This window comes from Schistocerca gregaria, chromosome 1 (assembly GCF_023897955.1).
Source record: "Schistocerca gregaria isolate iqSchGreg1 chromosome 1, iqSchGreg1.2, whole genome shotgun sequence".
Lineage (NCBI taxonomy): Eukaryota > Metazoa > Arthropoda > Insecta > Orthoptera > Acrididae > Schistocerca > Schistocerca gregaria.
This window is the reverse complement of record NC_064920.1, coordinates 529,226,243-529,240,076: the sequence shown is the minus strand read 5'-3', so window position 1 is coordinate 529,240,076 and position 13,834 is coordinate 529,226,243. Positions and strand designations below refer to the sequence as shown.

General features: G+C 41.1%; 1 protein-coding gene across 4 annotated transcripts in view; it reads right to left on the bottom strand.

Moving 5' to 3' along the window:
- Window positions 1–13,834, bottom strand: part of LOC126355019 (uncharacterized) — a 702,913-nt gene that overhangs the window by 83,585 nt on the left and 605,494 nt on the right. For all 4 annotated transcript variants that reach the window (XM_050005183.1, XM_050005175.1, XM_050005191.1 and 1 more), the window contains one exon: window positions 12,358–12,405. In XM_050005183.1, the coding sequence (XP_049861140.1) occupies window positions 12,358–12,405 (48 nt within the window). The remainder of the gene's footprint in view (window positions 1–12,357; window positions 12,406–13,834) is intronic.

Below are 13,834 nucleotides of genomic sequence, written 5' to 3'. Positions count from 1 at the left end.
ACAGCGCTTCATGTGAGCAGAGATGAAAATCAGAGGGAGCCAAGTCCATGCTGTATGGTGGGTGACCAAACGCTTCCCATCGAAAACACTGCAGGGGCGTGCTCATTGCCCCTACAGTGTGCGGCCGAGAATTGTCATGAAGAAAGAAATGCATGACAGATACGTTATGTGGGCTGTATGAAAGTAGGCGAAATCTCTCACAGGCACTCATAGTTGGTGGGAGGCACAACTTTCTAACAAGGGAAAATCCCCATCGCATCCCCCTCAGATTTAGTGGTAACAGGGCGCTGTGGGCAGCCAGTCAAAAACTGAACACAGAGCAAGTAAGAAAACAGGAAGGTGGTGTTCTGAACTGTGAAAAAAAAGAAAAAACCAGAAACAGCGAACGGTCCAAGGACAGGAAGGAAAATATAGAGGAGCCTGAGAGAGCAGTAGCGTCGTGTTTAAGCGGTTAAGGTGCTGGACTGCCAAGCGGGCGAGCCATATTAAATTCTCCATCGTACCAAAAACTTTTGTTTTCCCTGTTAGATGTATTCAAATTTGTGTCTGTGTCGTGGTGTAACGCCAGTTTGCAACAGCGAAGTGTAAGGAAGGTACCTATAACGACAACTGATTCTGCATAACTACTCTATTAGCAGCCGAAAGGATTTGGCTTTCGAATGAGAACCGCAGACACAAGGCGACAAGTCAACCGAATCTTCCACCAGAAAACACGTCTGGTGTGTCATACACGGCATTAGTGACAGTATGTGTGTCACATGATAGGAATCTCTTACCGACGCATCTAATTTGTACGCCTGGTGAGTGAGATGTGCCTCCTTGCCCGATTTAAGTCATCGTATGAATGTGAATGAGATCACTCGGAAGGACAAAGTGAAAACATAATAGTTTGTCACATACGCTGCAACAAATGAACGCAGCAATTTCACAGTTACACCGTTTCTCTGTACTCTGTCAAAACATATGTTTTTATCTTTTCTTTAAGGTGCGTTCCGTTTTGGAAGTTTTGACTCTTTAATTCCCCCTCTTGTAACACAGTTCATACAAGTTTATTTATTGTTTTCATTTCTGTGAGACATCTATACGGTATCTCGACTGCTCTTACTATTCATCACGTTTACCTTGCTACGGTAACGTATTCTTACAACATGACTCATTCTGTAACCAATCTTTATGACAACCGGCAAGACTACATGCAGAGAACAAACATTTCAATGACCGAACAGGTAGTTCATAATGCTGTGAAAAAAATTTAAATAAAAATGAAAGGCACGAACCCGGCTCTGTGACAGCTTAACCACGACGCCACGGCTGTTCGTCTGCGCTCAATATTGTACTTCTTAAACTTGGACCTCTCCCTTTTTTTCTTTTTCCCACAGTTCAGTGCACCTTCCTGTTTTCGTGCTTGATTTATGTTCAGTTTTAGGCGCGCTATCCACTGGACGATCTTACCACTAAATGTGATGGGAGTGCGATGGGGAGTTTCCCTTGTAAACCTCTGTCTGCACTCTGTGCACTCTCAGAATGAAACGAGAGACATGGCCCGGTCAAAGGCAGTATTTCGAGGGTAATCCCAAAAGTAAAGTCCCCTATTTTTTATAAGTACTGAACTTTGTGTGGCAGTTGGTCACACTGTTATGAAGAATGCTTTACGCGCTGTGTGTAAACATGCGCACGCCGCACTGAGGCGCTCAGTCTTGGCTTGACAGCCGTTGAGAATGGAGCTCTCGTTCGATGTTACCGCCAAGTGCGAATTGCGCGCAGATATAAGGTTGTTGAACGCAAAGGGCACTGCACCGATTGAAAATCCATCGACAATTGACGGAAGTGTGTGGTGAGTAGTGCATGGATGTCAAAAATGTTCGTAAGTGGTGTAGAGAGTTTGCAGCTGGTCGGACCGAAATTCACGACGAACAAAGGAGCGGGAGACGGTCAATTTCTGAGGAGACAGTGTTGAAGGTTGAGCCACTTGGACCACAGTTAACGCTGACAGGTACTGTGAGACTCTGAAAAATTCAAACGGGCAATTCAAAAGCGGAGAAGAGGAATATTGAGCAAGGGCGTACACATTGTCCATGACAACGCTCGTCCACACATCGGTCGGCAAACCGCTGCTCTTCTGCAACAGTTTCAGTGGAACATAATCACCCAACTACTCTATAGTCCTGACTTGTCGCCCAGTGACTATCACCTGCTCCTAGGTTAAAAGAACATTTGGCCGAAAAGCGATTCAGCTCCGACGACGAAGTGAAAGAAGAGGTTCGTAACTTTCTGAACAGCATGGCGGCGAGCTGGTATGACATGGGCATACAAAACCTGCCACTGTATCTGAATAATGCATGGACAAAAACGGTGATTATGTCGAAAAATAGCTAAATGTTCAAGCCGTAAACTGATGTAAACCACTGTAGAAATAAACGGGTCTATGTACTTATAAAAAAATGGAAGACCTTACTTTTGGGACAGACACTGACCAACACATCTATGCAAAATTTCATCGGATTGTCACTGTAGTTTCCATTTCGCGATCGATCAGTTTCCGAACAGCCCTCGTTACGTTAAGAAATTAAATACTGCATAATGTTAACTTTTACGAAGGGATCAGTATACAGTAGGAACATAAATCTGAATTTCATTGGTTCCTTTTTCTTTGTTATTTGACCTTGCGTCTCAGCACATGGCGAGACTGACGTGCTGTAACGTCATAGCCTTGCATAGTGTTGCAGATCCCTATCATTTATATTAGCTAATAAGTACATCTAGCTTTCGTTGCAGCGTACGCATAATATTAGTAAACTTCCCTGTTATTCGCATACTACCGCCTCTTAAAATTTATAGCGTAGACGTAGTATGCAGAACCTATTCAGGACTCATCTGACTGGGAGAGACTAAATTACTTCTCTGCTGGAGGTAATAAAATCACGCGCTGAAAAGGTCTTTTCTCTTTGAAGAGCCGGCACGGTCACAAGGAGGGTGCGCCACCAACGCGGAGGGGCGGCCCGGCCGTATGGAGGCGGTATCCGTTAATTTTACGGACGGGGTAACACGCCGCGAGGGGGCGGAACACCCTCCTGTGTGACGCATTGGCGGATGTCCTCTGGAGGGGCTGTTTATCGTTACCACACGTCGCCTTCCTGTAGTGCTGCGGGAAAACTGGCGCTTTTTTCCCTTACTCCTGAATTATGCCTCTCAAACGTCATTAATCGGGGGACAAGCTGTGCAGGAAAGCCCTGAAGCTCGTCACGGTGACTTACATTGATTGATTCATCCATCGTGTTTTGTAGAACCCACCAAGAAGAAGAACAACTTTCAGAACAAATGAAAATATACATTAACTTAAGACGAAGACGTCAAAATAATTTAATCTGCATACTATATTAACAATAAATTATATATATGGCGTGTGATGACGAGGGCCTCCCATCGGGTAGACCGTTCGCCTGGTGCAAGTCTTTCGATTTGACGCCACTTCGGCGACTTGCGCGTCGATAGTGATGAAATGATTAGGACAACACAACAGCCAGTCACCGAGCGGAGAAAGTCTCCGACCCAGCCTGGAATCGAACCCGGGCTCTTAGGATTGACAGTCTGTCGCTCTGAATACTCAGCTACCGGGGGCGGACTAACAAACTATCTCATATGATTAATGGTATCCTCGTTTATGCCTTCTAAATTTATTGGATTAAATTAGTAAGAAAATGGCTACTTTGGAAGTAGCTGCTGTCTCCTTAAGTCTTACTATATAGCTGCTGTTAGTACTCTAATTATTACTTCATAACAACGGAATTTTTCAAAGCAAATCATTTTGACATTTATAGGAACTGAAGTCGTTTAAATGAATGTCAGTATATGGTGTAAGAGAGAGACCTCTCCAGCTGCTAGATCCGTAAGAATGGTAGCATCAATGACAATATTTCGCATAGTTTTACTCTGCGAACAGGTACGATTATATGGTTCACCATAAATACAGCTTTCCAGTTCTCATACAACCGACATTTAGGAAAGAAACAGAGCAGCACATTATTGTGTATACAATTGTTTAAAATTTAACGGGAAAGAATATGTATGGTAGAAGCTATTACTCTGATGGTTAAAATGCCCTTGCTATCGTAGTTAACACTGACTGCGAGAAAGAAAACGAAAATCCATATTTTTGCAGCACAACATGGGATATTCTTTCTCGCAGTCGGTTTTAGCACAAAAAGCACTGTATAAAAGAATTTTCAGACAGCTTTACACAAGACATCTCTACTAATATGATTTGAAGAATCAGGGAACAAAGACGCTTTACATGTATCTTTGACAAGGACTCGAATTACTGTATGAAAATTAATTTTATGACTTGTGTTCTGACTGTGGATTATATTGCAAGTGAAACTGGTTACCGGCAACAAAAACCATTAAGGAGTGAATGCGTTGGAGAGTGTAAGGATTCCAATATTATTAAAAGGGCTTCTGTAAGCTGCACAGTTATCTGCTTCATGCAATATTCTCACTGCTACATTCTGCTGAAAAAACTTTATTTACTTTTTTAGGTGTACCGCGGCAGAAGATACTTCCGTTTGTCAATACGGAGGGTAGATACGCGAAATAAGGGAACACAATTGCTTTCAGGTTGACACCATGAGATGGGCTTCTAAAGGGATGACACGCTGAACTGAGCTTGATTAGTTAATCCACAGGATGGCTTGGGTTTATCCATGAATTGGCTCCACTCTAACTTGGTATCCAGCCGAAATCCAAGTAATTATACACAATTTACTTTATTCACTGTATGACCCTAAATGCATACTTCTGGTACTAAAAGGTTATTATTGCTTATTTTAAACTACATAATATAAATTGTTGTGAGATTATGAATTCAACTGTAGGATGGAACCGGTTGTAGGCCTGTCCAGCTACCATCTGAGCTGTGTCTGCTTGGGCCGAGTTTGACAGACTACTGTCTCGGCGGTACAACACAGTCTGTAGCATTACACTCTCAACAAACCTTAAAAAAGGTATTTCAGAACAATTATGTTCCCAACAACTCTGTACCCGTCGCTAGACTAGAGTTTCACAGATGGCTTTGAACAGCATTCGCCGATTATGTGTATCCGGTAAAGCTCCAGCAAGAGACATTAACACGTTGTTGCCCTTCACGTATCTTCAGCTCCCTGTGCTACAGTATGCAAGTTGTGGTGAGAAACGTTTACAAGATTTCTGGATAACCAGATGACAAACAGAACTGAAACTTAGTGATTAACACATTTGACTATCACTTGACGTAAATGTAGAAACGCAAGTATTATGAAAGCAGGCATTATGGATTAGACCTAATTTTGACTAGCACAAAGTAAGTCTAAACGTTCTTTTCAATTTTTATCATTTTGCATTTAGCTTTGGAACTTTTAAACCATTATTTAGTGGGCAAAGTCCGAACGGCTAAAACTACGAACTCTTCCCACTTGCAGGTTGCCGAGCGAATGAGTTCAGGGGCACAAAAAATTTGATTTTTCAGCATTTTATATAATTATTGACCGAATTCCAAAAAAATTAAAATTTTCTCATAACTACTCATGAGTTAGGCATAATCTTATGTTAAAGGTTTAACATTATGTCAAATATTAAAGTTCCAGGCTGTACTTCAAGCTGCGAAACTCGCTGCGGGCAAATTACCCAGACTACGTATATTTTTACGCATTATTTGAGAACGACAACACTTAGCGACTACCAACAAACGTTAAAAATAATTTCCAAATTTTTATCAACTTCTTCTCTTACTGTGTTACAAAATGACGAAAAGAAAACCGTTTATCGTTTAAATGTTCATTTCAAGTTGTTTAATACGTGGGCTAGTCGTTACTACTAACTGCTTACTGACTTTATTTCATCCAGCTACTATTCAAAGTGATTATAGCTACTGCGTTGAAAAAAGGATAGTCATTCTAGACAAAGGCATTTTTGACATTAAATGCCTATGAGAACCTGCATAGACGCCACAGCATCCGGTATAAAACTGAATTATATGTTTTATCAGTAACTAGAATTAACTAATGCCGAACGTGGATATTCTCCGAAAGTATTTGTATAATTTTTTGTAACAGACACATGAATTCTACGCACTAAAATAGTCGTCAGTGCTGATTACGTTATACAACTTTTTTTTGCGACACTTATTTATCAAGATAGTTTCCAGTCATCTCACTGAATTTGGTTATGAGATGTTTTTACTGCCCTATAAAAAGATTAGTTTACAGTTATGCGTAACACACCACTTACAAAGGATGTTAAAATTATCAATAAAATTCTTCTGGGTTAGAGACCGCATTGTCATTTATAAAATTCCAACGTTTCGGCATCTGTTGCAAGACGCCTTCCTCAGGATGGTACACAGAGCGCTGACGCGGCCTAGTCGATACTAGGCAGTTAGTAAACAACGCTACGCTGCAGTCGCCGCTAAGTCTCCTATTCGCCGATTTCCACCAATGGCAGGCAGTAAAGGAAACTCCAATGGAAAACTCCTATTTCCGCCAATAACAAGACGCAATGCAAACGCCAATAAAATGAACTCCTAGTACCCTTCCTCCTCATCCTCACATCCAATCACAACACTCTTCCATAGTATATATGTACCCACACTTGCGCGCATTCAGCAGTTAGCAACACACCCTGAGGAAGGCGTCTTGCAACAGACGCCGAAACGTTGGAATTTTATAAATGACAATGCGGTCTCTAAACCAGAAGAATTTTATTGACATTGACAACGGCCGCGGAAGCCTACGATTATATTTGATGTTAAAATTAAACGAAAATGTTCTCTTCTCGACGTCATTTCTGGAGTTTGGAAAAATGCTTTCGCGTTCGGTCCCATGTTTAGAAGAGTGTGAGTGGGCAACTGTTTTGAAACCCTTTAGGCATAGTTTTCCGTCACCAAGGTCGGTGTGTGAGCAGATATATTCACCAGATGCAAGAGCGCGTTTTCCTTCGCTAATCCTGTATATTAGCTTTTATTTTCTCTTGCTCCACAATGACACGAGAACGTCGGATGTTTAAATTTTTCCGAAAGCGATACCTAAATGTCCTTCCTCAAGTGTTTCTGGTTTGAAGTCAAGAAACATCACATCAACGATGCACTCAAATTCTTCATCTAACGATTTCCATTTGCATCTCACTAATTCCGTTATATAAAACGCTTAATAGCTCCAAAATGTCACTAATGTCAGTGCGATGGTCGCCTATCAATAGATCTTGAATCTTATCTACAACGTGTTCAGGAAAACGTATGTGTCTAGTCTTCTCGAACGACAACGCTCAGATTCATTTATCCAGCAATAAACGACGTATGGATCTGGTGCAGTTCCCCAAGAACTTCCATCAACTCAGTCGTTATCTAGGCTGCAGTTTATTTCAAATAAAAATATTTCACATAAAAATCGCGTCAGGATTGTATTCGTCTTCCATTTGTATTAAGTATCTGACACTTTTCACTTAAGGCAAGTACCAAATATTTGTGCGTTGTAGGTATTTGAAAATTTAAATTAGAGTCCAAGACTAATGATGCGTAGCATTTAGCACACTAATAATCCACCGTCATACAATTGCACGTGGTATAATTTTAGAAGTAAAATACACACACACACACGAGAGAGAGAGAGAGAGAGAGAGAGAGAAAGAGAGAGAGTAGTTTATTGTAGTTACAGTCTAAGTAAGAATGATCTGCAACATTAGCTCTTAGAAGTTTAGTGCAGCGAGCACGCTCGAATTCAACCAAATCAGAGGTTAAGTTGTAATTTCTTTGCAACCTTCACATGTACTTTCCCGTGTACTGGATGTATTTAGTTAGACCACTGCAGTGCAGTACACTACACAATGCAATACTACACTACAGTACACGCGAATTAAATTTCTAATGCTGTTATCTTACTGTGTAAAGCTTCCAGTAACTTGTCGCAAAATATAAAACCGTCGTGACTCCAAAAAGACAGCTCTCCACTGTCTGTGCTTTCGGATAATCTCATTGTAATTACAATCTATTAATAAAAACGCTTTAACAGATGTACATATACTTAACTACTGCTATCGCTGAAATTCTGGTGATTCGATGGCAAGTATAAATGAGACATTTGTCCTCTGTACAACTTCGGGCGAAAACCAGATTTATTTCTACAACATCACAGTCGATACCTTCCTCTTGTTCTCTCCTCTTCTCTAAAGATCTGTTGTCGAAGACCTTTGGTGACTGGATATAATACCTCAAAAAACCACTATTGGCAAATTTTTGGACATTAAATTGGGTGAGGATGCTATACAGTCATTATATTTGGACGTTTCAAAATCCATGTTTATTCCTCAGTTCGTGACTGTCCGTTTTAACTTTGCTTTGACCATGTAATACCCTTAGCGTGGAGTTATTTATGAAATCCGAATGTTCAACAGGGAACAGAATTTTCCACACAAGCAAGCTTCCAGAATACGGGGAAAATATTACGGAGTATAGCCAAATGTTTATGAATAACACAACCAACTGAAATTATCGTAATATTTACCTCTGCCACTCACGCTTTTTCTGCGCTTCCACTGCAAAAAGAGTCCTCGAAACGTAAATAAGGACAACGCGTCCATTAGGTTCAGGGAATTATCGACCGGTATTAATACCGATACGGGGGAGCGCACACGAGGCAAATCCGCTTTGCGAAATACATCAAAGCCACGGCAACTAATACGGGGCGGCCCTCCCCAATTTACAGCCGATTAATTCTGTCGCGCATTAATGAGCAATGCGGCTGGTTGCGCCGTTGTTTGGAATGGCTGTGGCGCGTTCACACGGCGGCGCGGTTATTCGTTGGGCGGGAACAGCAATTACACTGCCGTCATCCGGGCTCTTGCAGTAATGCATGTAGTCTGCGGTCTCCACTATTAAGTCCGTGATTTGTGTCCCACTCTGTGAAGAGAGAGCACATGCCTGTCTCGCTATTTGCAGTGCCTGTTAGGAGCTGCATCTGACAAAGGACTTGCTTCTGCCCTCACGTCAATGATGTCTTTACTTCGCATCTTGTGTTTGCTGCGTCTTCACGCCACGCGTGGATCCAGCGTAAGATTCTGGGACGAGGCTACCGTTTGTAATGGTCTCTTCCTTCTGGGTAATCCTGTTATTACTGAAATAACCGAGTTTCGCTTATGCTTTTTTTCCACAGGCAGTACAATCAGACTACCAAAACGGCTCAAAATAATCGGTTTCCTAAATAACCAAGTTTCGATTTTCATCCCGGTTATTTCCTGTAACAAACGTAGAAATTTAACAAGGGTTAAAACTTTAAATGCGAACATTTTTGGTATGTCTTTGCCGTGACTTATTGACATTAAATGAAACGAGTTTACTGTTACCGGTCACTGTTTTTTTCATCTCCACGACACGTTTCAAAGGTTTAAACCTCCATCATCAGTTGTATTTACATTTTTAGTATGACATGTGTGTTTGTTGTATTACGATTTTTTGAAGGACGGTGTGGCACTGCCTAGTTGGAGAAACAAAACATTGAACAGTGCCACAAGTTCCTCCAAAAAATCGTAGTACAACACACAGATACATGTCACACTAAAAAATGTAAATACACCTGTTGATGGAGTTTTAAACCTTTGATACACGTCTCGACATAAATAAACAGAGACTGATAACGGTAAACTTGCTGTTTCATTTAAAGATTAAAAAATTTTGACCCAGTTTCAAGATACATTGAATCAAAATATTAAGTAAGTAAATAAAATATGACCGTTCGCTGCTTTTCTCGAGAAGTTATAAATAGTTGAATGCTACAAAAAAAATCATCAGTATTCTCGTATTCACTATTTTTTGAAACACTTCTTAAAAATCATGTTATGACTATGATACCACTATTTGGGCATTACGAATAACCTGTGCTAAAGGTTGAAAAGAGTTTTTCGTGTTAATTTGCCCGTTTTCGCGGACTACAAGCGGGTAAAGGCATATTATGTAGACACAGGCAACAGACCAGATTCTTTCTGTTTTTATTGTAAAATATAAATGAATTAAGTTTTTAATTTCTTACTGCTACCATACTTTCCTTCCTCTTTTACTGTTTCATAGAAATGACAGACAAATCGTTAATCTTTTAAAGCAAATGAAGCATTGTACTTCATTTACACATCACATCGTAAAAATATTTCCAGACCAGGGTTGGTGCCATTCTACGATGTAACATGGACATTTTAATATCAGGATGTCACTGCGAGAGAAATAGTGAGTGAGATGAAGAATACGCTACCACTAGAACTTTCAAACCCTGAACTATATTAACTGCTTAAAAAAACTGAGTGAAGTGATAACCTCAAACGTTTTCTGTAATTAAGATGCCCTAAATGTTTTTTTTTCTTACGATTAGTACCATTTCTTGTTCTTCCATCATGCGATAAACCTTATGGTCCATGAAGACTTCGGTTCTGTATACGGCGTTCTGCTGAAATGTCACCTCTTCCTCCACCTCTCTTTAGGCCAGTCTTTCAAATGAACTTTCTCTGGACTTCCTCCGTGTGGTTCCTCCATTACATTACATAATCTAAGATACTTGCTTCTAAACTCAAAATGTTCATCTGTTGCTGTGTGCCCACATTTATAGTTCACTCTGTGTTTGGGAAATCTTACGTAATTTTTTAAAATATAATTTATGCAGCCCATATTTTGCGCCTTGCTTCTCTTCTGTTACCCATTGCTCATTGTCTTATAGACAGGTCGTTAATTATTTTTCAGTAGTATATGTTTTCTAATTCTTCTGTCGAGTGTTCTCTTGTGGGTTCGTCATTCTTTTTTGCATAGAAGTGTTTAGAGATTATATGTTTGAACAAAGGAAAGTACTTCGTAAGGTTCTTGTTATATAGCTGCGTCTTGATTCGATAAGATCTGCATTAATGCGGTTAGACATTAAAATTTTCCATTTAGTTTTTCGTTCTCTATTAGCACTGCCAGCACACAAAAATAAACGTGTGATAATCTACATCTTTTACGCACCCAGATATTTGCTTTGACTGTCAACCATATCTCATCTTTGCTATGCTTACTTCTAAATGTTTGTTCTTGTTGTGCAGTACATTACTCTTTGGTTGCAATTCTACGACTTTAGTTTTCTTTGTTATGAGCGTTAAAGGTTCGCGGTTAAAAAATTATTGAAAATAATTTGCCTCGGTGAGGATTGTAAAGTCGGGAATTTCGTTTGTATTCTATTAGGAGGAAATGTCGCTACTGTTGAGCACTTTAATCTAGAACTATAAATTTGTTTCAACAATGACTGCTTGAGCAAGGAGCCGAGGAGCCAAGAAGAACAAGTCGAAAGATGAAAATGGTTTCTGGAACGAGTGTGTCACCCTACAGCAAAGCTTGTGCTTTTGTGGAACTTGCTGACAAATTGAAACCATATGCTAGTCCGGCGCTTTAGACTGGAGACATTCATTCGGCTTTGATGGACGCACAATTTTAATCAGTTTCTAATAAACTTCATGAAAAGGCACAATCCGCAGCCTAATAAAAGCTTAATTCCCGTTATAATCCAGAGGCTTTTGCAAACCAAATTATGAACGACATACTTCATTTCTAGCAATGTACGCAAGAGAAATTCTGTATGGTTTGGAAACCAGAAGAAAGACTGGAGGGATCGAAGCTGTGAAGGTGGGCTGCAAGTCGCATCAGGGTAGCTCAGTTGGCGAGACTATTGCTGCCAAGGGCGCCAAGTTCTAGTCCGGCACACAGTTTTAATCTTTCAGGAATTTTGAAATTTGTTTACTTGTAATTAAGCAATAGCAAGCGCAAAAGCAGAATCAGTGGTCCCATAATATCTGCAGAGAACACTTGAGCTTACGAGCACATATTTTAGTGCAAACAAATTTATCCTTCTTCGTTAGTTCCTCTTCTTTACTGAATGATATCACCAAGGGTACCATTCGGCAGGTATAAATGATCCACTGAAATTTTACAGCGAGTAAGGTTTCGTTTCACTGCTTCCCTATAAGAAACAGCCTGTGAAATAAGGACTAACAGTGCAGCAGCCTATGGACGAAATACACGTTGAAGCGGAAGCTGCTACCAAACCACGAAATTCGGGGTACAAAATGTTTCGATGGTAATCTGGAAATGTAATTAGGAAACCGGTTATTTCCACATTATGCTGTAAATTAGTTTCAAGTCGAATGTCTTTGGGACTGTAACTATCACTAGTGACGGATAAAGCTCTTATTTTGAGAGGAGGCCTTAGGCCGGAGTGTGAGGGCCTGGAAAAGTTTGCAGCTGCTATCGTTCAGCAGAACGTAATGTCAACAGCAACTCTGCGCAGCTGTCATAACATGAAACGTAATGTCTGTAACACTTACCGGCGTCGAAAACTCGCTCTGGCCCCATTGATGTATGGCTCGCGGGTGCTGAAACAGAAGGAGAATTCGAATCAGTCAGCCAGTCGCAGACCAGTCAGCTAGACAGCAAACAACAAAAGGTGCGGAGTCATTAGTGCTACGTCTTACGTGCGCTTGCGCTGCTGCTTTATTAGGTACGTGTCACGGGGCTCAGAGCCAGCGAGGCACTTTGTATTAAGGTTCAGTCAGAAGCGTCACGCTTGAAAGCGGTGTGACGTAATGTAATAAATAGTAACTTCTTGTTGACAGTACTGAACATTCACTCCAGAAATAACTACTATAGTAATTATGGACTTTCTGATTGGTATATCGTGGATTAAGGCGTCTTGGTTAAAGAAGCACGAAATTAACAAAGTACCCAGTGTTGCACGGACATTTACATATTTAATCTTATATTAGCCGCTTACTTCTCTCTCTCTCTTTCTCTCTCTCTCTCCCTCTCCCTCTCCCTCTCTCTCTCTCTCTCTCTCTTTCTCTCTTTCCCTCCCTCCCTCCCTCCCTATGTCCATCTCTATCTCTATCTCCCCCGCCCCCACTGTCCATCTCCTCCTCCCCCCACATTCTGTCCATTTCTCAGTTAGCCTACCTCTGCTCCTCTCCTCTTCTCCTCTACCTTTGTCCAGCTCCACCTTCTCCCCCTGTCAATCTCCTATTTTCCCTTTTCACCTCGTGTTATCACTCCTACCGTAATAGGCAGTTGCTGGGTCTTACCTCGAAAGTATTTCTTTGCAGGTAGTAAGTAGTATGTGTACAAAGCTTCGTTGAAATAGATCCAAAGATTTAGGAGGAGCTCTTTACCCGTGTCTTTGCCCGCGAACGCACATGTACATACGTTTCACGTACATTGATGAGCCAAAACATTATGACCACCTGCTTAATGGCTTGTTTGTGAGTCTTTGGAACGAAATATATCACTGGGATCCGACAGTTTGTTGATAAGTTTCTGTAGGTATGTGGCATTAGATGTCTACGCACAGGTCATGTAATTCGTACAAATAACGGGCCGCTGATTTGCGTCCGCGGTGATGACGCCCGACAGTGACCCAGATGGGTATCATATGATTAACATTAGGCGAATTTGGTCGCCGAGACATACAAGTGAGCTCACTATAATGCTCCTCAAACCACTGTATCACGATCCTGACTCCGAGAGACGGACAGTTATACTGCTGAAAGATGAAATCACCATTGGGGAAGATGTCAAGGATGCAGGTATGCAGGTATGCAGGTGGTTCGCAGCTGTCGGCGTGTCTTCGATTACTGCCCACTGCAGTCGTAATTGACGATGTCGTTGGGTCAACATGCGATCAAGTAGGGGTGGTCTGCTGCAGAGATCTATGTTCAACATTGTACAAACAACGGTGTGCTCCGAAACACTGGTGCGTGCACCAGCATTGTGCTCTTTCGGCAGAGATGCCACAGATCGCCATGTATCCTA